Below are 25,845 nucleotides of genomic sequence, written 5' to 3'. Positions count from 1 at the left end.
GATACTGGTAAAAAATACAACAGCATTCAATAGAGAAAGTAACAACGGTATTAACAGTTTTGACGTAATAAGTCAAACTGCCAAGAAGTAGAAGATAATCCAAACAAAATGGGCCCAAGTATGGAGCCTTGTGGAACACCTGGCGACAGGTGCAGGAGATGAACCGATTAAGTTCAGCTATTTTTGGTGTGGTGTCGGGCAGGCTGAATAACTCACCCCGTGGTTCTCGTTTGTCCCGTTCTCCATGGTAACCTCGTCAAACGTTTTCACACTGCAGGGACGAATCTTGATGTTCCTGACAAAAATAAATAAATAAAAGTCCAGGGTTACACGTCCACGGTGTTGTAAAATATGTCCTGGAAATTCTTTAAATACACCGGAGCCAGAGTTCAGCCACAAAACCACATGGACTTAATCACTTAGATCAACAGTTGTACTAAAACACACCTTGTTGACTTTGAATTTCAACACTCGCGCGGCTGAAACGACTACTTCATTTGACTTTGGAGGTAACTGTCATTACAGCTTTTCAACGCCGCCTCAACAAACACACTTGCAGGACTTGTGAAAACCCAAAGCTTTGGCAAATATTATTCTAAGTTGACATAAATCATGAAGCGAGCTGTATGTTGGTTTTTTTTGTGGGAAAATCCCCCCACAATACCCCTAAGCTTTCTTGAAGTCCTGCTGTGTATATTTCTTATCATGTGCCAGTCAGGCTACTCATTGTCCTTAAGCTGGACATAAACGCACTCGAGTCTGAGTACTTTGGACGTTATTCAGTGTAAAACGGGAATTAAACAGGCATTTCCTTTACAAAACAGACTCTCCTTGAGGATAAGTGTGCATTTCTTTACGATAACGTGTTTTGTTTATATCTAAACTCTATCAGCTGGTATTGGCCCCAGCCCCCCACCACAACCCTCCTGTGGAGGTCCGATAAAGTGGTCGACAATGAGTGAGCGTGATTGCGAGAGTGGAAATGTTAAACAGCAAATGTGATTACAAGCGTTAAAAGTCTGGGAGAAGTTATTAGACATTCATCGATGTCCAAAAGTTCTCATCGAGTCCAGATATTAAATCACGGGATCGGTGAAAAACATCATTAACGCTTCACGTTTCATTTGGTATTTGGAGCCAATATCATAACACAGTACAGAGGACGTTTTTTGGGTGTCTCTTATGTAAACGGGAGCCAGTGAACAAAATGTTCTCACCAGCTGTTCCCCGAGTCTCGGTGTGAGACGGGCCGCGTGGACGTCTCTTCTGACGCCGTCATGGTGGACGGGTCGCCCACTTTGGCCAGCAGGGCCGTGTTGACGGGGATGTAGTGTTTCCCCTCCTGAAAACAAACCAAACACAGACACAGCGTCTCAGACGACAGCATGGTAGCATGTGTACGAGCTACGCTAACGCACGCTGGACTAGTCTATAATGGAAGTATAACAACTGCTCTTCCACCTCGGTCTGGATGGGGGAGTCTGAAGGAACAAGATGCCCACACTCTTAGACATAAAAGTGCTAAGTAGAACCCTATAAGGTTCTTCGGTTTGTCCTCATAGGAGAACCCTTTTTGGCTCCAGGTAGAACCTTTTAATAAAGGTTCCACCTGGAATCCTTTTGGAGGGTTCCACCAAGAACCCTTTTAAAACCCTTTATTCAGGAAAGAGGTTTTAAAGTGTTCTCTGGATCAAAGTGGTTCTTATTGGAACCTTTAGTGTTACCAAGAACTCTTGAAAAACCATTTCTTCGGGAAAGAATTTTTCAGAAGCAAATGGTTCCAGGTAGAACCTCAGCCCTTGTAGAAGAACACTTATTTCTAAGAGTGTATAGGGTGACAGTGGCCCAGTGGTAGAGCAGGGTTTTTTTCAACTAGAAGGTCAAGGGTTTGATTCCCAGCTTTACTAGTCTGTATGCTAATGTGTCCCTAAGCAAACAGGACACCCAATTGTGCCGGCAGAGTGTGACAGTAAAAGCACCAGTTAGATCACAACTCCACAATTGATCAGATGACCTGAAGCAATATATTTGTAGATCTCGATTGTTCTTCGACTCTCTTTAAAACTATTTTTTTCAGGTTTCTTTGCAGGATAGGACGTTCTTGTCAATGCTGCAGCAATGGATAGTAAATCGAAGCACCTGCTTTCTGTGATAAGTCAAAGTCTCCTGTCTCCTGTCAGATCACTTGATTTACATTATTCTGAAAAGCTATTACGGGGTTTACAGATCGATCATTGCCAAAGAACCCAGACTTCAAGCGAGCCGAGGATAGAAAAGCTCAGTTCGTGGTCAAAGTAAACACACTCAAACTGACAGACATCAATGGCAGCATGTCTGTGGTCATGTGGTCCAGGGGCTCAGACAGAATCTGTTTTGAATCCACCGTGACATAAGACACACACAAGTACAACAAAGTGACTCCACTTGACCCTAAAGTCGAGCGATGAGGCCTTTTTGACGTCACGTGCAGGATCCCGGTGGTCGACGCATGCTGCTTCACTGTCACATGGTTACGTACGTTATGTTTGCATAAGAGAGACATTCTTAACGTTACTGTGTTTTAGTTCAATGAAAATCTGATGGATTTAATGTGAATACATACATATATATACATATATATAAACGTGAGATTCAGTGTCAATAACAGTTTTGATTTCGCTCCAGCTGCCGATAACAAACTCTTCATTCCTGCCATTCGTGATACAAAGACATGACATGGACTGACTTTCCCAGATGTTAACTTCAACACTGTGTAATACTGTATATATAATAATAACACACTCCGTCATACCTGCTGCACGCTGGCCTGGAGCAGATCTCCTAGTGTTTCCACCAGCTCAGTGAACGTGGGCCGGTCCTTGGGCTCGCCGTGCCAACAGTCCAACATGGTCTGGTATCTACAGGTAAAGGAAGAGAAGAAAACAGTGAGGAATCTACACAATAACACACACATAGATGATCATTAGGGATGGATATTTATTTGTGTTTGTAGGTGATAATACGTTGATGACAATGGCCATTTCATTCTGTCATCATCATGGATTTTGAGAAGACAAAGTTTGGGGTCATCAATACAATTTACCAAGTTTTCCATAAAAAGTCAGACTTTTATTCATCAAAAGAGTTGCAAAATGAATAGAAAATACAGTCAAGACATCGACAAGATTAGAAATAATGATTTTTATTCAATATAATCATTTTGCCCTTTCGTCAAAGAACCAGCAAAAGTGTTTTCAGCTGTGCTAACATCATTGCACAAGGGTTTTCAAGGGTTTTCTAATCATCCAATAGCCTTCTAACGCCATTAGCAAACACAATGTACCATACCAGGGTTACCTAACACTAACACTAACCCTAACCCACAATGTACCAAACCAGATGCTTGCACCTCCAATAGTCCTTTACCACATTAATAATGTATAGAGTGTATTTATGATTCTTTTATTGTCATATTCATTGAACAAAAAGTGCTTTTCCTTCAAAAATAAGGACATTTCTAAGTGACCCGAAACTTTTGAAAGGTAGCGTACGTCATAATTGGGACAACGCAGAAGAAAGTGTCAATACAACAACTTCAAAAACCAAGGAATTCAGAACAGACCCCAGAACAGAGACTACCATACATTTGGCTTGTTCTTTAATTCAACCTCTAACACTTCATCTCTTTGATCCAATCACAATTGCAGGTCATTTAGACGTCTCCACTTTACCCTAAACCCAGTCTGCGTGTCTTTGGACCGGACCGGACCGGACCGGACTGGACGCCACAGTGCCAAAGGAAAACCCGAGCCCACACAGGGAGAAAGTGCAGCTCCAGTTGACCCACTTTTAAAAACAGAACAGTCCGCCCGTCTCTTCATCTTCAACCGACTTCATCACACCCTCGTCTGTCAGTCACCTTCACAGGCGCTTGTATGTTCATGTTCCCCCGCTGATCCCGAGACTCTGGGGCCGTATCTGGTTTTTCCTGCGGTCTCGGGTGTGAGAGGAACCATGACGGCCTCCTGAGCTGTCGGCGTCTCTCTGTGTCCATATGGGAAAACTCAGAGAGAGAGAGAACTTTACGGCAGTTTCCATCGCGGGAATTCCCGACACGGAGCGCAAGCGCGGCTGCTGTTTGAGTTACGCTCGCAGCGTGACGCTGATTGGGACCTGGGGGGGGGGGGGGGTGAAGGGGGGGTGGGGCGGTGATGGATCCCGATACTGTTTCTGTGGCAGTAACCGCCGAGATCCCCCGCGGGCATCTTAAGTTTTATGTGAGCAGAAATACTCACTCCAATACTCCACTCCAGACCTCACTGTCCTGCTCTCTGTGATTCTTTTAAAATGCATCTTAAAACCCATTTTTAGGGTTTATTATTATTTCTTCTATTATTATTATTAAAGAGTTATTATTATTATTATTTTTATTATTATTTTTCCCACAAGTAAATCATGTTTTTCAAGGCCTGAAATCTCACGGATTTCTGCGACCGCATCAGACCTGGTGTAAATTGACGTTTGAAAGTGGTTCGGGGATTGTGCGTTAAAAAAAAAAATGGAAGTGGGCGGGGCTAAAGACTGACGCAAAAAAAGTACGAGTCGGTCATCTCCTGACGGGTTTAACGTACGTGAACGAAACTCGGTTCAACGCGTTCCTGAGGTTGGGCCGTAAACAAAAGTCGATGACAAGTGTCCTGTGAATCCTACAGGAAGTTCCGCCATTTTGGATTGAACGCGAAAACGCGAGGCGTTTTTGGCGAATTTGCACCAATGCTACAAAATCTATCTAGTTACTCTTTTTTATAGTGCTATTGTATGACCTGTTTAGTTGTGTTGTTTTTACATTTTCCACAGTATTTGATTGTTTTATTGTTCTTAGGTCTATTAGGTCACACGTTTGTATGCTTTATTTATTCATCTCTGATGCACACGGCACTCTGTTTCAGCTGCTGTTGTTTTCAAAGCGCTTTATAAATAAAGTTGGATGGGATTGAGCGTATAGAGCGTGGTCGCCCCAGGTGCTATCCCTCCAAAACTGTGGCCGGATGTCGAGAGCATGATCACAGCCTTGATGCATAATATCATTCGGGGGGGAAGTGGACTCATTGTATGACTGTTCGATTTAAACCACATTTCCTGCCTCGTCCGTAATGAGAATAAATAGCCTGCGTGTTTTGGGTCTTGAGGGAGTGTGGAGTGTGTTTTTTGGGGCGAGAGGGAGGGAGGTGAGATTTCTGCTGTAGCCGATGGGAAGTGAGCATCCTATGTATTGTCTTCACACTCTCTGAGCAGCATCCGCTAAATTCCGATGTGTGTGTGTGTGTGTGTGTGGTGGTGGGGGGGGGTTTGTGTGTGTGTAACATTCCACAAGAATCAGTGCAGCAGTGGCACAGACATTAATTGCACAACACCGCCGGCCTCCACGCTCATGTGCTTTTCATCATTCATATATTATTATACTTCAGAGTCCAGAACCTGTGCCGAAGACACTGTGATCAAACACAGACCTCTCGAGGTGGGAGGGGGGGGGGGGGTGGACGGGGGGGTCCGGGTCGGCGAAATTTCACCCCACCGGCTTTCGCCATGCATCGCGAGTTTAAACTGATATCAGCAGATTTGTATCTGGACTTTAAATTAGACGCAGCCCTCGCACGTAAAGTCAAACCTGGCAGCGCCGCGTTCATCAGCGACGGAAAGCACGAGACATTCTTGGCACCGCCGCGTCTGCGTGGACGGAACCCTCCTGAGCTCAAAGTCTGGATTAGATTTTGCGGTTCGTTTCCAATCAGCGTCTCTGTCGCGAAAGCTGATAAATTAATTCACTTAGGCTATAACTTTGGCACAAGATGCTTTTTAAATCCCCCCCCGGACCCCCTTCTTTTTTTTTCTGTTACCGCACCGTTATTAGGATAGAAGGGCAGCATCACGCTTTCAAAACAAATAAGGTTTGTGGAGTTTGACTCTTTAAATGAAAGCCAGATAGGGCACATGTATGTAGTCTATATATATATATATATATGACTGTAAGGGTGAGACTCAGAAAGCCCAGACTGTGATTGGTGAGTGTGAAGAGCCAAAAGGATTCTCATTACAAGAAATACTCTGTCTTGCTGCATCACTGAGTGACAGCGCTGATACGAGAGCAGACGACTGCGTTTCTCCCACAGATTATCGTCCAGCGGCAGAAAAAACCTCCTGCACATGTCGCTCATGTTTCCTCCTACATTTCACAGAAAGAATTAGCCGTAATTCTTTATCAGAGGGGAACCCCTCGCCTCCAGAAACAATGTCTTATCTCTGCTCTTTATTAAGAATATGGATCATTTTTACTCGGTTACTGTCTTTGAGGACATACACTAGCGTTCAAAAGTTTGGGGTCACTTAGTATGTCCTTATTTTTGAAGGAAAAGCACTTTTGTTCAATGAATATAACATTAAATTAATCAGAATATACATTGTTAGTGTGGTAAACGACTATTATAGCTGCAAACGGCTGTTTTTTAATGGAATATGTACATAGGTGTACACTCTTTGAAATAAGGGTTCCAAAAGGGTTCTTCTACAAGGGCTGAGGTTCTACCTGGAACCATTTGCTTCTGAAAAACCCTTTCCCCGAAGAAAGGGTTTTTCAAGGGTTCTTGGTAACACTAATGGTTCCAGTAAGAACCATTTTGATCCAGAGAACCCTTTAAAACCCCTTTCCTGAATAAAGGATTTTAAAAGGGTTCTTGGTAGAACCCTCCAAAAGGGTTCTCCTATATGGACAAGCCGAAGAACCTTATATGGTTCTACTCAGCACTTTGAGTCTATGGAGGCCCATTTCCAGTGTTCTAATGGTACATTGTGTTTGCTAATCGCGTTAGAAGACTATTGGATGATTAGAAAACCCTTGAAAACCCTTGTATTTGGAATAAAAATCATTATTTCTAATCTTGTCAATGTCTTGACTATATTTTCTATTCATCTTGCAACTCTTTTGATGAATAAAAGTCTGACTTTTAATGGAAAACATAAAAAAATTATATAGGTGAGCCCAATCTTTTGAACAGTAGTGTATCACTGCGTATGTATCTGACTGAGATGAACTGAGAACTTTCTAGAACTCAGTTTACTTGTATTTATCGTGTTATAGCTGTACGTTTACTCACATTTCAGAGGAGGAATATTCCGGCGCTCTCATCCTCGTCCCATCTTTCAGTCGGCAGCAGAATTCTTCGTCGATTTGCACGCCGGGGTACGGAGAGGCACCTGGTGCAGGGAAGACGGAGTTAACGTTAAAAAATGTCAGTTAAAGACGATGCAAAGATAGAAAACTGCTGCTTTTTTAATTAAACTGGGTGCGATTTGTTTGGATGTAAAGGAGCTGAAACTCACGATTATTATATATAATCTGTAGATTATTTTCTCGATTAATCGTTTAGTCCATAAAATGTCATAAAATATTAAAAAATGTTGATCAGTGTTTGTAAAACCTGGAAATGAAGATGTTCTCCAATGTCTTGTGTTTGTCCACAAACTAAAATGATTCAGTTTTAATGATTTCTTTGTTATGCGGAGCAAAGAAACCAAGAAAATATTCACATTTAAGGAGCTAAAACAATCAGAAATCTTGTTTTAATCGTGAAAAAAAAGCTTCAAACCCATTCGTTTCATTAACACCACGTCCTGACCGACTTCTGACTCTGACTCTGAAGTGAAAAACTGAACACGAAAACAAACAGTGACTTAATGTGCTTCTCTAATGTAGCGAAGAAGATCAATCTAAAACTGAAGCGTGTAAACGCTAATAAATCCAACCCGAGAAAACACGATGAGGAGTAAATGTGTGATATTGTTGTAGTTGGACCGATAGTCGTGTCAGGTTTCACTACATCAACCGTCGCTAATTTTGTTTGTATTTGAGCTTTTTACGTTGGTCATGAAGTTTGTGAAGTTTGTGAGCCAAAGTCTGAACTTCACGCTCACCGTCAAACACTGAAATCTGTGGGACTTTTATGCAATATAACATTTTTGTTGCTTTTGGAATCTTCTGCACATCCCAGCCAAGTATATGCAGCGACTGCAAGTTTCCACACACGATATAAAACATCGTCTTTGTGATTTTCTCGACTCAGCCAGTGATTCACGATCTGTGAAGTGAAGCTGTCGATTTTATTACAGATACCGGTGATGCCTTAAACTATCATTTTATCCATTGTGTTTCAATTTTATTGTGTGTACATCTGCCATTTACAGTCCTTTTTTTTTTATGTACGTATTGCGGAAAGTACATTTATCAGTGCCGTAACGTAATAAAAGTACTTAGACTGTATTTAGTGAAAATTCACATGTGTACTTTACTAATAAATAAATAGTGTACATTTACACCACTATATTTCCTCTAACTATCTTTGTTACTCGTTACTACTTAATAAAATCAGAAGAAGAAGAACTTAAGTACATTTAATATGTGAAAATGACCTTTGATACTTATTATTATTAATAATAATAATAATAATAATTATAATAATAATACATTTTATTTGAATCGTTTTCTAAGTACTCATTGACACTTTACAATACATCATAAAATCATTAAAAACAGCATCAAATAATAAGAAAAACACTAAAAATCATCATCAGACTAAACTAAACATCAAAAGCAAAAGTACAGTAAATGTTGTATACTTTAAGACTTTTACTGAAGTAATATTATTTTAAAAAAAAGTGACTTCAACTTCTACTAAAGTCATTTTCTGGTAAGATACTTGTACTTTTACTCAAGTATCCCTTTAAGGTACTTTATACAAGACAACTGCGTCTACTTTACTGTGTTTACATATTGTTATAATGTCAAATAAACAGACTCTGCGACTCCACTATTGTGTTATATATTGTGTCACGGTCCTGCAGCAGTAGATTAACGCTGATATATTTATATGTAAGGAAAAGTCAAACACGTTCAGAAACACGTGTGGTCGTCACGGCGTTTATGAAGTGTGACAAAACGTTTTTTTTTTTTTCACATTTTCTGGCACGGACTTCACACGAAAAACAACAACGTTTGGATGTTTGAACAAACCGGAGCTGACACACTTTTGTACGATGTGAAAAACACACACTTCAGAACCTCCGAAACTGGGATCGGATCGCAGCGCTCGCTCCTCGTTTGTCACGGTCACTTTGTATCTTTGTCTGTGTGATTTATTTTTCTGAGGCGCCCGGGGGCCAAACACCACCAGATGTGAGAGAGTTTCTCTCTTTTAAACGAAAAATGTGGTGAGTGTGTGTGAGGAGCGAAGAAGAAGAACCAAGAAAAATAAGTGGGGGGGCGGGGTTTAAAAAAAATGATGTCAGCTGGCTTTACAATATGCAATTTGACACGCCCCCTTTCTTTCAAATGCACAGGGTGACAAACACCGTATGTCAAAAAGCTCCTCTTATGTGTCGCCCTGTTTCACATGGTGACATCTCAACATGTATATATTTTATGGTTTAGTCTCGCTTTTAGAAAACGTGTGGTGAGCTCCGTGACATCACGGACACACACAAACACACACACAATGCAGGTTTTAAAAGGCTGTGGTTTCACAGCGGGACACACACACACACATACACACATATTCTTGTACTTGCTGCATACTGAGGACCGGGTTAAAGTGCTGACAACGTGAGGACCAGCATTTCCGCTTTATAAATCAACACAATTACAAATATCTACTTCATGAATGACATCTATAAAGAACTACTGGGTGCAGTACCATAAAAATGTTTACAGGTGGAGCCCCAGAGCAAAATGTGTGTTAAACACCAGGGCTGGAAAACTGGGTTTTGTACCAAATTGAGGACCTCTGTTAAAAACAGAGTATAGCATGTTTACAACTTAAGGAAGTGATTTCAATGATAACAAAGTGAGGACCGGCCAAAATGTCCGCACTTCGTAAAAATGACCTCACTTTGTTGGTTAAAAACCCCTCACTGGTCCTGGATGTATGTCATACATCTTTAACGTCCAGATCTAACGTGTAAGCCAGTAATTTTAAATTCAAAATGTTATTTTTAATACATTTTTACATTATCTGAATGATATTCGTTAGCCAAACTGTTTGAAAAGAGAATTTTGAGTTGGCACAACTCTAACTTACAAGTTTGTCTAACAAAATAATATTAGTTGATGGAACTTTTTAAAAAACTCAAGATCTTTTGTTGGGATGTAAACTCAAAAAAATATTATCATCAAGTTGCCTTGAAATTTTGAGTTTTCTCAACTTTTTTTTTTTTTTTTTTTACAGTGTAGAAGGCTATCGGATGATTAGAAAACCCTTGTGCGATGATGTTAGCACAGCTACAACACATATTCACCATTAACTAGGTGCTTACGAACATATATAAGTCGCATACTAGCCCTTTATTAGTAATCATTAAGCAAATATTAACACCTCTATTAAGACATGAATTACGATTTTTCCTATACGAGGTATTAATACGTGCTTAATATTTACTAATAAAGGGCTAGTATGCAGTAAGCACTTACAGGATTAGCATACAGGATTTATCGTATATTTGTTTAAGGCTATATAAACCGTTTGCTGGGGGGGAAAAAAAACAAAAACGTGTTTTGCTTTCATCGCCGTAGCAACAAGCCTTTTATAAATGAACTTTTGGCAAGAGCTCGCTGCTGTTTGAAGTCTTAAAGCGGATTCTTACTGACACAGACAACAACAACAAACAACATCCTCTCTGGCATGCACTGACCGTCGTGCTTCACTCATGCACTTTGGAAAGGAAGCGGCGGTGGAGAGGAGGAGCTGCCGCTCCTCACAATCCGCACTCTCACCGTTAGATATCGCTCATTTATGCACACGTATTAACTAGCGATAACTTACCCAGAGAGAAGATCTCCCACATGAGGACACCGAAGGACCAGACGTCGCTCTGAGTCGTGTAGATCTTGTCAAAGATGGCCTCGGGTGCCATCCACTTGAGCGGCAGTCGAGCCTGCGAACGTAAAGGTCACACCGTCTTTAACGTCTGGATCTGACGTAATGTAAGCAAACGTCGCTTTTGAGCGGCTCGAAATTTATCGAGCGCTTATTTATACATCTGTCGTGAGTGAGTGACAGCTTCCTGTTTAGCAATCACTCGATGAAAACACATCTGAGCGTTTTTTTTCCTCAGCTGGAAACGGTTAGGCCCGACACACACGAGACTTTAATTAACTCACGTCTCCTTTGCGCACGTAATCCGGGTCTTTGTAGATGTCTCTGGCCAGTCCGAAATCGCAAATCTTCACCACGTTGTTCTCCGAGAGCAGAATGTTACGTGCGGCCAAATCTCGATGGATGCACTGGACAAAAATAAATCACGTACAATAAATCACAAATGGCAGAAACGTGATCCTCATATTCATGTTTGCGTGTCACTGATTTGACTCTCTGAGCTCGTGCACGTCGGCCAACACATGGTCAAATCATCAGTGATATTACAATAGAAAAAAAAAAAAAGGGATGATGATGATGATGAGTTCCATATCCAGGCCAAAGAAAAGCTCTGTAAAAGGTTATTTACAACAATGGCTTCATTCTTTAATCAGTGTGTTCCGGCCTCGCTGAGCTGAAATTATGAATGAGTTGGAACGAATAAGTTCCACTCGCAGAGGAAAAATAAAATCAGTGGCTGAGTGATTAAACGCACACTTACATTTAAGAGACGTGAAATCTTTCGTTCGTTATTTATTTGCTGTGTTTATTTAGCTCCAGCACTCAAAGCCACAGCTGCTCTGAATTAAAAGCGTTGCTAATTCTCAAAATCAGTTTTTTATGCTTATGTTAAGGTTAATACACCACTATGTAGATGTTATTAAAGCGGAAAATGATATTTTTAATGCTAAAATCTCATTAGTATTGTTATTATTACCAACAAAATAAAAAATGACATTTAAAACATGATTAAGATGTCAAATGATAGTTATTTACTTGCATTCCTGAAGAGAACAAATAGTTTTAGTGGTTGAATGTGATGCTTAATGTTCATTTCTGACTTCTATAGAAGTTATTAAACCAGAAAAGGATATTTTTAATGCTAGAATCTCATTATTATTGTTATTTAACCAAAAATATTAAAAATGACATTTAAAACAGTATTATCTCTTGATTAAGATGTCAAATTATAGTCATTTACTTGCATTCCTGAACAGAAAATATAGTTTTAGTGGTTGAATGTGATACTTAATTTTTATTTCTGACTTCTATAGAAGTTATTAAACCAGAAAATGCTATTTTTAATGCTAAAATCTCATTATTATAGTTATTTTTTACAAAAAAAGAGGAAAAAATACATTAAACACATTATTATTAAGATTAATAATAATAATAATAATAATGATAAGATTAAGATGTCGAATTATAGTTATTTACTTGCATTCATGGACATAAAAATGAGTTTTAGTGGTTGAATGTGATGCTTAATGTTCATTTCTGACTGTCTGGCTCCAATTTGGGTATAAAAAGGTGAATAAAACAATAGAATTTTGTCATTAAGTTGTCTAAAAGCAGGAAGTAAACGAGGACAAACATGGTTTAAGCCTCACTAAAGTTCAGTTTAAAATAACATATTAACATGAACTAAAAACAACATCATTATACACACAGTTAGTGATAGAATTGATGGTGTTTTATAACACAAACACATGGCTTATTACCTTGCGTGAGGCCAAGAACTCCATGCCTTTTGCAACTTGGAAGCTGTAGCAAATTAAATCTTCCAGCGTCAGGACTCTCTTATATAAATCCTCAGCTTCTGTGGAGAAAAAAAGAAAAAAGAAGATTCATCTTCATACTGGACACAAATGGCCTTTTAATAATAATAATACCAATAATAATAATAATGTGTTTAAATCCTGTCACGTACGCGTTCACGGACGGTTTATAAAACATCCTTTACATGAGACGAGAGCTAAAAGTCAAACAATAACTATTATTTGTCAGATGTCAGGTGAAAAGGCTGCAGTTATGGGCTGTCTGGGTTAGGGAGGGAGAGGACCTCACAAAGAATCCCTCCACCTGAGTAAACAGCTTATCAAACCAGAAATAACACACGAGCAACAACGCGCTACGAAAAGCTAAAAGCTCAGGTCAGGACAGGAAGTAAACAGACGCCTCCCCCGGGCTCAGTGGGGCGACAGTGGCTCCTGCTGAACAGGAGGAGGAAGCGTCCCATCAGAGACATGCAGAAAACAATCTGAGGGGAGGACGGGGGGGTGGGGGGGGGCAGAGGTGAGAGGAGAGGGAGGGATGGGTGTGTGTGTGTGTGTGTGTGTGAGCGGGGGTGTAGGAAAAGTCCTTTTACCGTCTTCCTCTTCCTCCGAGTCGCAGTAGCTCTTATCTTCGATGAAGCCGGAGCTGGCCGAGCTTCCCGTGCTGGCCACGCTCTCCAGGCGGCGCTTCATCAGCTCGCTGAGTTGACACGACGACACCGGCGACACCACCTTATCGTCCTGGTTCTGAAGCGCACACGCACACACACACACACACACGCATATATTATGTTAATGACATGAGGTGAGAGGGCAGTTAAGGACACACTCGAGGCCACATTGTACTTCTCCGACTGCGTAATGCGTTATCCGTCTGCGTCACCACGGAGACGCCCCGAGCCTTTATACTTCTGCGTCGTGGTGACGGACACGCGCTGCAATTTCACGCCCGATCAGTAGGGGTCGCTGCGCAAGGTTGTTGTGCTTCTGGCTACAGTGAGCAATGGCGTCCGAGAGAGAAAGACTGTTGTTGTTGAAACAGTGGCCGTTTCTCACTTTTCTGTGTCCCGGAACGCAGTTTTAAGATAATTTGAGGCGAGAAATTGGCCATTTAGAGTCTAAACATGTGCCGTGTGTGTTAAGATATGACGTATTTATAGTTTGGCGGCGGCGTTATCGGCGGGGATCAGCTCCGCGTCTGTGGATGCTCGGTGCTCACTGTGAGCCGGCACAGAGCAGCTTTATCTCGGCCTGTCCTGAGGACCAATCGCAGCTCTTGCCGTCTCCGTTGTCCCCGTGACGGAGCGACGGACACTTAAAAAATATTTCGTGCAGTCGGAGACGACGTAGAGTCTCTGCGTAACCTACGCAGAGCACTTTACGCAGGAGTATAAATTGGGCTTCACTCACACAACAATGCAGCTGTGTGTGTGTTGTGTGCGTCTCACCTTGTAGACGAGGAAGTCCTCTCGCTTGCTTCTCAGGTAGTACGACAAGTTTCCATACTTGCAGAACTCCACGATCATCATCAGTGGTCCTGTTGAGAGTGTTTATTTCTCATCATTGTTCACAGTCTCATACACTACCGTTCAAAAGTTTGGGCTCACTTAGAAATCTCCTTATTGTTGAAGGAAAAGCACTTTTTTCAATGAATACATAATAATAGTTTTAATGGAATATGTACATAGGTGTATAGAGGCCCATTTCCAGTGTTCTGATGGTACATTGTGTTTGCTAATGGCGTTAGAAGACTATTGGATGATTAGAAAACTCTTGTGCGATGATGTTAGCACAGCTGAAAAATATATTTTCTATTAATTTTGCAACTCTTTTGATGAATAAAAGTCAACAAAAATATAATATAATATAATATAATGTATAATATACAAGTATTTTACCAGAAAATGACTTAAGTAATTAAGTTTTTTACTTAAAGTATATGACATTTACTGTACTGCACTGTATCAAAAGTCATTTTCTGATATAAATGTACTAGATTAGGGAACACGTGTTCACCATTAACTAAATGCTTACTAACATATATAAGTAGCATACTAGCCCTTTATTAGTAATCATTAAGCATGTATTAAACCTTATTCTACATCATATTACGACATGAATTAAGATTTTTCCTACATAAGGCGTTAATATGTGCTTAATATTTACTAATAAATAGAATAGAATAGAATGCCTTTATTGTCATTATACAAGTCGTACAACGAGATTTACTTTTTTTTTTTAAAGGGCTAGTATGCGACTTACATGCATGTATAATCTAAAGTGTTCCCAAGTTTTGGAAGTAAAAGTATTAAAAAAGCAGTTAGGATTGAGCCATGGTGGCTTGACTTGACCCACAAGCGGAAAGTTGTGGGTTCAATTCCTGTCTCTGCTAAGTCGACATGCGTGTCCTTGAGCAAAGACACTTTGAAGCACGTGAATGGGTTTTCTTCTGATTTTATTTAAGTGGTAATGAGTAACAGAGATAGTTAGAGGATTGGTCGTGGAGTAAAGTACAGATATGTGAATTTTGTACTTAAGTATAACAATATGTCCTTTAAATAACCTTTAAAATATTAATAATAATAAAGATAATGAAGCTCACCTCCAGGTTTGGTGCACGCTCCGAGCAGATTGACCACATTCAGGTGATGACCGATGTGGATCAGGATTTTCAGCTCTGACATCAGAGCTTTGCGCTCGTTGGACGTCGCTCCTCCTGAAATGAAGAGAATAACACGGAATTATTATCAGTATTAGTATTATTATTATTATTATCGATCATTAAATATACTGATAAAAATCATTCACACTGTTCTTTTCTTTAAACGTTGCTTTAAGATCATTCCATCTTTGTTATTACAGGGGAAACATGTAATCCATCATTTACACCACATATATGTTATCATATATTATATTGTCATATATTTAAAACAAACACAAAACTTTAAAATAGCCATATTTGACTAAACTGCAATACAATATTCCCAGTGAAATCAAGTATTAAATCCGCCGTCAAACATCATTTATTGTTCTTTGTCTTTCCTTCTTTTTTTTTCTTTAATAACCGTGTAATTTTTCCAGAGCTTTCATAAACATTTGCAGCTGGAAAAGCATTTTTTTTTTCTTACTCTAAAAATCTGTTTAAAAAAACAACAGAAAAACAAGTGAAAATATGTCAGTGTGAAAGGTTAAAGAGAAAGCACGAGAGAAAAGCCTGCACTATGGTCCCAGGATTACTGCGGAATTTCATTAATGTGATATAAGAATAATAATATTGCTTTAGTGCAGCGATACATATGATGGAAATCCTTCAAAATAAGAGCCAACACAATTATGGAGATATAAATAATAGAAAAGGCTGCATACTTGATTATTTTTAGGTTTAAGTTTGAAACAACCACCGACGTGAAGATATTGACTTTGTGTTTTACGTTTGTTTCGAAGCTAACCTGATATTTATGAGCCAGAGGCTGAAGCCGGGGAGTCTCCAAACCAAACCACGCTCCATTTGAAGAGACCTGCTGCTTTCCATTAAGTTTGACCTGTACGCCGAACATCAGCCAGAGATCCTGTGATTTATAACGGCCTCTGAGTTCCCTCTGATTGATGCTATGACAGTGACGAGACATCGAAAAACCGCGCAAAAGCCCTATTTTTCATCCACGTTATCTGCTATCACCGCTATCTGATATGAATCCAGGGTTTTTTTCCCACGTCTGTCCACGTTCTCATGATATATAGAGAGAAAACTGTGAGAATGTAATAAAAGTTAAGTGTCACTCGTCATAATTAGCGTACGAATACTTGAGTTACGGCCTGTTTTCTGTTTTTATTTTGATTCGTTGGAATGGGACTGTAAAATAATCCCTGTAACATGCTTTTTAACTTTTTTAACAGATAATTTAAAGGCGCCATATGTAAGAATGTGGCCAAAAAAGGTTACTACACTCAAATGAAAAATACCGAGGTCTTTTAGGATTTGTTTTCTCCGCCATCGTAGTTCAGACGCAACTGGCAACCCGCAGTTGCTCGGCAACTGAGACTCTACTGACTGCAATGATTGGTAGACGGTGGTAGGTGGCGCCACATGCCAAAACATGATTTCAAAACATTTACAGTCTGCAAAAGATTGTTTTTAATGTTAATATTTGAATCAAATTTGACCCGATATACGTGCGTGAAAAAGGACGAAAATTGCCACACACATCAGAACTTGCAAAATGGCTCAGTAGCGCCCCCACAGGTCAGGCTCCTATGGAGTGGGCCGAAATTTAGTTGTGCCGAATTTCGCGAAATTCGCTAGGAACATTGTCCGGCCCGAGACGAACAAAAAATCCTCTTGACGCCATGACCTCAAATCAACAGGAAGTCGGCCATCTTGGATTCGGCGTACATTTGTCATTATTGTTGGTATTTTCTGTTATGATTTGTTACTATTGGCTTGTTATCACTTGTACATAGATATGATTTTTTTGTGTGTTTTCTTAATATTTAATATTGTGAAATTTTAACATTTCGGTAGAGGCTTCAAATAAGCCCACGAGGTTTTCTGCCTCTTCCTTCCTCTGCCACTGTATGTTATTTTGTGTTCTTTGTCAATCTTTGTGTATTTTTAAACTGTGCAAAATGAATACATAACAAAATAACTCCTCCTCCTCCTCCTCATCAGGTAAGAAGCTGCCCAGAATCGGAGCAGAACCTCTTCATCAAGAGCAGAGGTCAAAGGTCGTAGCCTTCACCTTGACCTGCACTTTGCTTTGAACCATTACTCCATATAAACATTAATTGCAGGCACATGTATGTCGCTCTGACGCAGAGTTTTTCACGTCTTACCTTTCAGCATCTTCACAGCGACAGTCTTGCACGTTGAGAGCTTATCGATGCCGAAGGCCGACGCCTCCACCACTTTCCCAAAAGCTCCATGTCCGAGAGTTTTACCTGCGCAAAAGACAGGAGAGTATGTGATAAGCGGGCAGACATCAGAGCTTCCCGTCCCCGTGGGGTAGAAGAAGAAGAAGAAGTGATTAAAACAACATGCTGCAGCGCTGATCACCAGGCAGCTTCTCCTGGAGGATAATTTATGGCTCACTTACGACGGGACGACAGCACAGGTCACTGATAAGTAATGACCCTGAACGCCACGCAGCTGCAGCGCGCCGGGCGACAGCGATCCTCGTGTAACTTAACGTGGCTGTGGATATTCTTACCGTCAAACGACTTTAACTTTTGAACTTTTAACCTTTTTGTGAGAAACGTTGCGTGTGTTTGTGTTTGTTTCTCTGGATTATATCAGATTACGACGTCTGTAATGACCTGTGCTTCATCTGTGCTACAGAGTCATTAATATAAACACAGATGTCATTCAGATGTTTGTATAATTTATGTCCATGCAACAAAAGATCGGAGAGTGTATAATTGTTTACTTTAAAACTAATGTCAACCTTTTAACATGTGGCCCTCCAATTGATTTCATGATATCAAGTCATAATGAGTCATTTCTGTATGTTTTTGTTTTAAATTAAGATTAATTTTGCATCATAAATATGTTATTATAACTAAATATTGTTGCATGTTAAAAGCCAACACTTTTATTTTGAAATTCAATCCAATCCAACTTTATTTGTAAAGCACTTTTAAACAACAAAGGATCTAAAAGTGTATGTTTTTTACTTTAAAACTAATGTCAACCTTTTAACATGGAAAGTAAATAAGAGTCCACATGTGGCCCTCCAATTGATATTCACGATATCAAGTGATAATGAGTCATTTCTGTATGTTTTTTGTTTTAAATTAAGATTAATTTTGCATGATAAATAGGTGATGCAACCAAGTATTGCTGAATATTAAAAACCAACGCTTTTATTTTGAAATTCTCCAGTCCAATCGAATCCAACTGTGTTCGTAAAGCCCTTTAAAACTGGACTTTAAAATAAATAAGAGACGTAAACGCTCACACGAGGCAAATAAAAGACATAAAACAATAACAACTTGTTGTTGAAATGTCATGATGGCCTATAGTTATATAGTTTTAAGCTTATTTAAGCTTATTTTAACCTCACTGGCCAGACTAGACGCTCAGTGAGTTCGAGACTCGTCAGCTCACCTAGTCGCAGACGATCGCGGGGAAACTCCCACTTGCTGCTGTCGTACTGAAGAAGGTCATTCTGCTCGTCCAGAGGACACTCGTCAGGGTCGATGATGATGGACGGACCCATCTTATAATGCGCCGGTTGCTGAAAATGGTCAAAAGGACAAAAATCAAAAGTCCTGAAGATTAAATTATATAGAATAGAATAGAATATCTCTATTGTCGTTGCACAGTAACACGGTACAGCAACAAATAAGATGGATCCTCCCAGTGCAACATCCACTTATAAAAAAGGTTGAAAACACATTTTTATTCTTCTGCGTTCAACTCAGCATGAGACTCTGCTCTTGTTTTAGTGTTTTATTGTTTAAACATTTTTATTGTTTTATAGTTTTATTGTTTTTTATTATTTAAACATTGTTACTGTTTTATAGTTTTATTGTTTTTATTTTGTCTCCTATGTTTTATGTGCCATGTTTTATTTATTGTACTGTTAAGCACTTTGTACCAGCTTTAGCTGCCTAAAGCGCTTTATAAATAAAGTTGAGTTGAGTTGAGTGGTAAAATAAATAAAGAAAACTTGTACATATACAATGTACATTTCACTTTCTGCTACTTTTAAAAGCAACATTTAGTGCATTTATGGCTCTCAAGTTAAATCTGTTTTCATTAGGGATGGGGATCACTATCAGAATGATGCATTACCAAAAGGAATACAATAAATAAAGATATTAACATTCGATAACCTGTTTATGATATCAGTATCTGACACAAAAAGCTAATTTTCCACTTTATCATCTGTATTCAGTCACCAGGAAGACGACATTCATGACTAGACACAAGTAATAACCGCTGTGCACAAATGGCCCTGAGGCCACAAAAATGTTTCCTCTTTCTCTTTGTACATTGTGTCCTCTCTGTCCCACACAACACAACACAACACACAAAAGCACATCCCCGTTTTCAGGAAAAGCATGAACTCATAAATATTTTTGCTAAATTTACCCTTTCCATTTAACCGTGTTTCACAAGAGACACGACTGAGTCATGATTTTGGCTGGAAGAAGAAGTGAAGATGTGTTTTTTTTGCGATGAAGAGGCAGAAGATATCTCGTCGTGTCGCGGCGCGTTACCTTTCTGAGCTTGCGGATGAAGAGGATCAGCATGAGCCAGAGGAAGGTGGCTGCAGCTCCGGTGCACACCAGGATTATAACCTCGATGTTTGCCTTCCCCATGTCCCCTGGAAAGAGAGAAGAAACTGTTGTGCAAATTGTGCAAAACTCACAAAATAGACGGTTATTCTTTTATTTTCGGTCATAAAAATGAGCCGAGCGAACTTCCAAACTTCACAAATTCAATCAAGTTGAATGTTTTTTGTACTTATTTTGCTCAGGTGTGTTGATAAAAAATCTTTTGTGCTGAAAAAACACTCTTATAGCCTCTGTTATGTTAAAAGCAGCCTAAATGCTGTGTTCTAAGGGCTAACAGTGTTTTTTTCATTATTATAATAGATTATATATCTAATATTATGATCAATACAAACGTAAAACCTGTTTTTTTTCCCTGACGGACGACCTTTAGATTTTCATTTCACATCATTCTTTCGTATATTTGCCTCATGCTAAACGCTCTCTGACAGATTGTGTACAGAGAGGAAGTGGAAACACACTCCAATATTTACGTCTGGTTTGTTTGGGACATGCATTCCACACTTTTTACTCTTCCAAACACTATTTTTCCAAGCATCCATGTCGATGCACTCAAAGCTCATATCCTTTAACCCTTTAAGGTACAACTCAACCATTTGGTCGACCGCACTTTAAGTCACTATATGTCATTGAAAAATGCATAACACTAAATTAACGTGACTTATTCTGAATGTTGTACTTTATGAATTATGCAAACCAGGTTTATTATGAACAGACGTCTCAACCGTTTGGTAGAGGCCGGTATCTAAAATACTATCGGTCTCATTAAAAAAAAAATATATATATTGATTGTCATTATTTTTATCATAAGTAAATAAAATAAAATAATAAAAAATTCATATAAATAATTTTTCCTTCGCTTTTTTCTTCGTGAGTGCCTTAAAGGGTTAAATCTCAAAAGTTTTTTTTTTTTTTTTTCAATCTTAAAGGTGCATTATGTGATAAATCTAAAGCAACTGGCCATAAAATCCTCCTAATGGGTCACAGAGACTCAGGAATAATGTTCATATAACAAACTGAACTCACCACTATGTTTTGAAATCATGTTTTGGCATGTGGCGCCACCTGTCGCCGTCTACCAATCATTGCAGTCAGTAGAGTCTCAGTTGCCGAGCAACCACGGGTTGCCAGTTACGTCAGAAAAGGAAACCTAAAAGTATTCTCGGTATTTTGAATTTGAATGTAGTAACCGCTTTTGGCCACATTCTTACGTATGGCACCTTTAACCCTAACCCTAACCCTAAAACGAGGTCTTAACCCTGGAAAAGCTGTTTAAAGTTTTGGGGCCCCCCGACACAAAATGTCCCCACAAAGATATTTTTTTGGGACCTGACAAATCCACACACACACACTCCATTAGCTCCTGTGTGTGTTCCCAGTCCCTGGGTTGCTGTAGCCGTCAGCCTCTTTGCTCTCATTAGGAGACCTCTTAACCCTTCACAGAGGTCATGTCCTCGAGGAAAAGGACCCTCGGCCACAGCCTCCATCATAAAACCCCAAGAAAGGAATTCACTCTGCATTCCCACCGCGGCAGCCACGGGTTTTCATGCCGACGTCAAAGCGCGTGACGTGTTTGTTGTTTGTTGAGAAGAAGGATGTCGGGTCTTACCCGTCACCGTCACAACAGCGCTCGACATGGCCGTTCCCGCCTCGTTGCTGGCGACGCACTCGTACAGACCCTCGTCGTCTCTCTTCACCCTCTCGATGGTCAGGACTCCGTCCTCTTCTAGGGTCACACCTGCAGGTGAACAAGGAAGTCTCAGTTTAAAGACGTGAAATAAAATACACTGAATTATTGTTGTTTTACTTTCTTTATCCACCTGTAAAACTTGATTAGCCAGCAATCATTAGATGGATAGATAGATAGATAGATAGATAGATAGATAGATAGATAGATAGATAGATAGATAGATAGATAGATAGATAGATAGATAGATAGATAGATAGATAGATAGGTAGGTAGGTAGGTAGGTAGGTAGGTAGGTAGGTAGGTAGGTAGATAGATAGATAGATAGATAGATAGATAGATAGATAGATAGATAGATAGATAGATAGATAGATAGATAGATAGATAGGTAGGTAGGTAGGTAGGTAGGTAGGTAGGTAGATAGATAGATAGATAGATAGATAGATAGATAGATAGATAGATAGATAGATAGATAGATAGATAGATAGATAGATAGATAGATAGATAGATAGATAGATAACATTAAGCTAACAGATAGAAAACGTGAAGCTATCAGATAGATAACTTAAGCTAATAGATAGACAGACAGACAGATAGCTTTAAGCTAACAGATAACTTTAAGCTAACAGATAGATAACTTAAGCAGATAGATAGATAGATAGATAGATAGATAGATAGATAGATAGATAGATAGATAGATAGATAGATAGATAGATAGATAGATAGATAGATAGATAGATAGATAGATAGATAGATAGATAGATAGATAGATAGATAGATAGATAGATAGATAGATGGGTGGGTGGATAGATTGGCTTGCTAGCTAGGTATGGCTAGCTAGCCAGCCAGGTAGGGAGAGATAGATGTACTTTATTGATCCCAAGCTGGGAAATGACGAAATTTAATACGGAATTTTATTTTGTGTGACTTAATCTCAGATTACCTGGACCTTCCTCCACTGGAACTCCGTTCTTGTACCACGTGATGCGGGGACGAGGAACTCCCACGGCGTAGCAAGCGAGCGTCAGGGTGCTGCTGCTGTTCACTTCCTGGTTCGTCAGATTCTGTCTCAGCCGTGGGCGTTTCCTCGCTGCGTCAAACAACCGTAAAAAAATGTATAGCAAGGCTATCGTCTGTTGTTCTTAGTGACGGTTATTTTAAAAAAAAAAAGCTAACTTACCATCTACAGTCAGTGCTGCAGGCCTGACCTCCACCCTCTCCTGAAGCTTGTGTGCCTGGCACTTGTAGCCGGCGGCGCTGCCCTTGGACACGTTGTGCAGATGCAGAGACAGAGAAATGGCGAAGGCGCTGAGCTGGAGGTCGGACACGTTGGCGGTGATGGTCTCGTTGGAGGAGTCCATCCACTGCAGTTCGGTGTAGAGGTATCGAGCCGCCCGGCAGGTCAGCGTGACGTCGTCGCCCTCCACTGCTCTCCGAGGTTCGTTGGTGAATTCATCCCAGTCATCTAGTGACACAACATGGTGTGATTTTAATCTGATTGCACAGGGACGAGCGGCGTGTCTAATTGCTGGCTGTTTTTGACAATAGTTTTGGACACAGAGCTGCCCGTCACGAGGCCAAGAATGTCAAATTTGCAGATATTTCCCGTTTCATCACTGTTAAGTGGAAGCATGTTGCTCGTCGGCATGCGGCGTTTGCTGATGGCGCTCATCCTGCACTCGTCCAATTGGAGCGAAGCTGAGTCTGAGGCCTCAGGGTAACCAGACAGTGCTTGTTTATTCAGATTGCTGGAAAGCATTCTGCGTTCAGTAAGAGAAGACAGCTGTTATTACAATTCTATCCTCGTTTTTTTTTTTTTGTTCGATGTGTTTGATCATTCCTTGTTTTTCTCTTCTCTTCTGGAGGAGAATGCAATTCCTCTTGGAATTTCCACTTTTTCCGTCACAGACGATTCTCAGGCATTTGGCATCTCATGACTTCCAAGTGTTCGCCGAGTCCAAAAACCAACGCTTCACCTTTTACTTTTACTCCACTTGCAAAGAGAACCGTGGCACCTCATTCCTGCTGTTCTTACATAACTGTTTCTGTGGATATTCATTTATAATTTTTTTTGGGGGGGGGGGGGGAACATTTGGAAATGTTCAGGTGCACATAAAACAAAGCAGAGAAAGAGGAATTACCCTGCAGCGGGAATGCAGTTATTCAAAGCTGCTTTCCAAACCTGTGCCCTTATAGCTCGCCATATGGCGCGGGACATGTTTGCCTCTCTTCCGCCCCGAAGCCACTGAGCTACAGTGGAAGATGGTTTCAATTAATGCCCCCCTCTGGTCTCTTTATTGCACAATACAATCTGCACATTCCTTCCTTCCTTGCCTTGTTCTTGCCCTTCATTACGGCGCGGTACTGCTCGCGTCGATCGTTCGAACGGATTCCAGTTAGCGTGCTTTTGCAATGACAATAAAAGTATCTCTGCGTGCACGTTCAACTGTTAAATGTTTTATCATGGACGCTCGGAAATTAAAGGCTACCCACTTACTGTACACGTAGAAGGGGATCATCATGGTGCTGGAGCCGTCCTCATTCCGGGCCAGGCAGAAATATTTTCCCGACACACTCGCGTCGCCGATCACCAGCGTGCTCACAGTCTGATGGGGATTAGTGATTGTTATTATAACAAGCAGGAATAAAACAGGTGCTCAATATAACAAGGCCGGTTCAACGATTAGCGTTGTGTGTTTCACATTAATGAAAGAGTACATCTGGAGTTTTAAAACCTTTAAGAGCTGCGCTATAGATCCAGCGTTCATTTCCTGGAAAGCACGTTCGCTTTGTCTCGTGTGCGCGTACAACGTTATAAAAGATGCAATAATAATAAGTGAATCTTGGGTGAGGGCCAGACTGTGTGGGGGTCTGTTCAGTGTTCATACTGACATGTGTGTTGGGGGGGGGGTGTGCAAGCTACATCAAAGAGAACAAATGATGTGGGTGTATTGTCTGGACGTACGCTGGTCTCTGAACTTCCTGCATTTGTTGGGGCGAACCATTGTGTTGACTCAAGACTGAAGCCACGAAACGAGAAGTTTCTGCAGCCGCTCAACAAACAAACAGGCCGGTGGAAAAAAAACATTGTTATTTCACGTACTGTCCAGTCGGGGGTGCTGTGACATTTGTCAAAACAGCGACGCACGGACGCATGGTTTTATGTTACCCAACCAAATGTAACCCTAGCTCATAAACAGCCACTTAAATGGTTACGCGCGGTCCCTGAGAGGTGACCACGGTGACCCCTGTGCCCATGTCCTACCCGTGTGTTTTGTTTATATTATGACCCCCAGGGCCAGTCTCCCTATCCTCTGAGGCCCAGCCCCCCAACACCCCCCCCCCCCCGGAATACGTCCTTATTCACAGGCCGACACAATTTATGTGATGTGACAGACAGGAATTCACCTCCGACAAATCCTTCTTCTTTCTGAACTGCGGCATGTTATCGTTGACCCTCAGTGCTGCTGACCCCTCATAAAGCACCAGCGTTTGGCCACAGGTACTTGTAAATAAGTGCTTCCCGCATGTGAGGGGGATAAATTAGAGATGGTGCCCCCCACGTCAATGTGATGAGCAAAGTAGGTAGGTGATCAAGGTTCAAGCAGCAAACTGAACGCGATCTTCTGAGAAATGGTGCCCTTATTTAACCTGACTAATGGAGGTTTTTTAATCTAATCCCGTGGACGTACTTGTGCTCAGGTAGTGGAGGCCTGCTCTTAATTATGTTTGGGAAGAAAGGTTCGAGTAACTCGTAGCATGTTTCCACCGAGAAGTGTCCTTATTTTTGTTTTTGACCTGCTGCTGTAGGTTTTGGATGGAAAAAATGCATTCATTGTGACCCGTGAAGCTCAAATCTGATAAATCTGTCCGTCAAAGTCGTGATTAAATGTTGTTTCTATGATGTCACACTATTATAGCACACAATTACAGCAGTGTGTATAGGAAAAACAGAATCCTGGCTGTTACAACAGTCAGAGGGTGATTTAATCTGATGTCAGAATAAAACAGTAAGAGATGGGGATGTCCTGATAGAGATCCTGCATCTTGAAAAACCTCCATTTATCAATACAACATCTTCCTTTCCAGACGAAATTACATATTTTTTAATTGCCCTGCGTTTATTCCAAGAACGAATCGTGTCAGT

At 40.5% G+C, this 25,845-nt stretch overlaps 1 protein-coding gene across 1 annotated transcript in view; it reads right to left on the bottom strand.

Annotated features, from left to right (window-relative positions):
- kdrl (kinase insert domain receptor like) overlaps positions 1-25,845 on the bottom strand; it is a gene marked incomplete at its 5' end in the record, with an annotated part of 50,060 nt that overhangs the window by 3,573 nt on the left and 20,642 nt on the right. The window contains 17 exons of the mRNA XM_083891384.1: positions 217-295; positions 1,218-1,342; positions 2,792-2,897; positions 7,131-7,230; positions 10,848-10,959; positions 11,186-11,308; positions 12,662-12,759; positions 13,309-13,462; positions 14,164-14,252; positions 15,318-15,431; positions 17,549-17,653; positions 18,819-18,948; positions 19,937-20,043; positions 21,621-21,749; positions 22,642-22,788; positions 22,879-23,163; positions 24,196-24,304. Of these exons, the coding sequence (XP_083747510.1) occupies positions 217-295; positions 1,218-1,342; positions 2,792-2,897; positions 7,131-7,230; positions 10,848-10,959; positions 11,186-11,308; positions 12,662-12,759; positions 13,309-13,462; positions 14,164-14,252; positions 15,318-15,431; positions 17,549-17,653; positions 18,819-18,948; positions 19,937-20,043; positions 21,621-21,749; positions 22,642-22,788; positions 22,879-23,163; positions 24,196-24,304 (2,112 nt within the window). The remainder of the gene's footprint in view (positions 1-216; positions 296-1,217; positions 1,343-2,791; positions 2,898-7,130; positions 7,231-10,847; positions 10,960-11,185; positions 11,309-12,661; positions 12,760-13,308; positions 13,463-14,163; positions 14,253-15,317; positions 15,432-17,548; positions 17,654-18,818; positions 18,949-19,936; positions 20,044-21,620; positions 21,750-22,641; positions 22,789-22,878; positions 23,164-24,195; positions 24,305-25,845) is intronic.

The sequence above is a fragment of the Microchirus variegatus genome (genome assembly GCF_963457635.1).
Source record: "Microchirus variegatus genome assembly, chromosome: 6".
Classification (NCBI taxonomy): domain Eukaryota; kingdom Metazoa; phylum Chordata; class Actinopteri; order Pleuronectiformes; family Soleidae; genus Microchirus; species Microchirus variegatus.
This window is presented reverse-complemented; position numbering and strand designations above follow the sequence as displayed.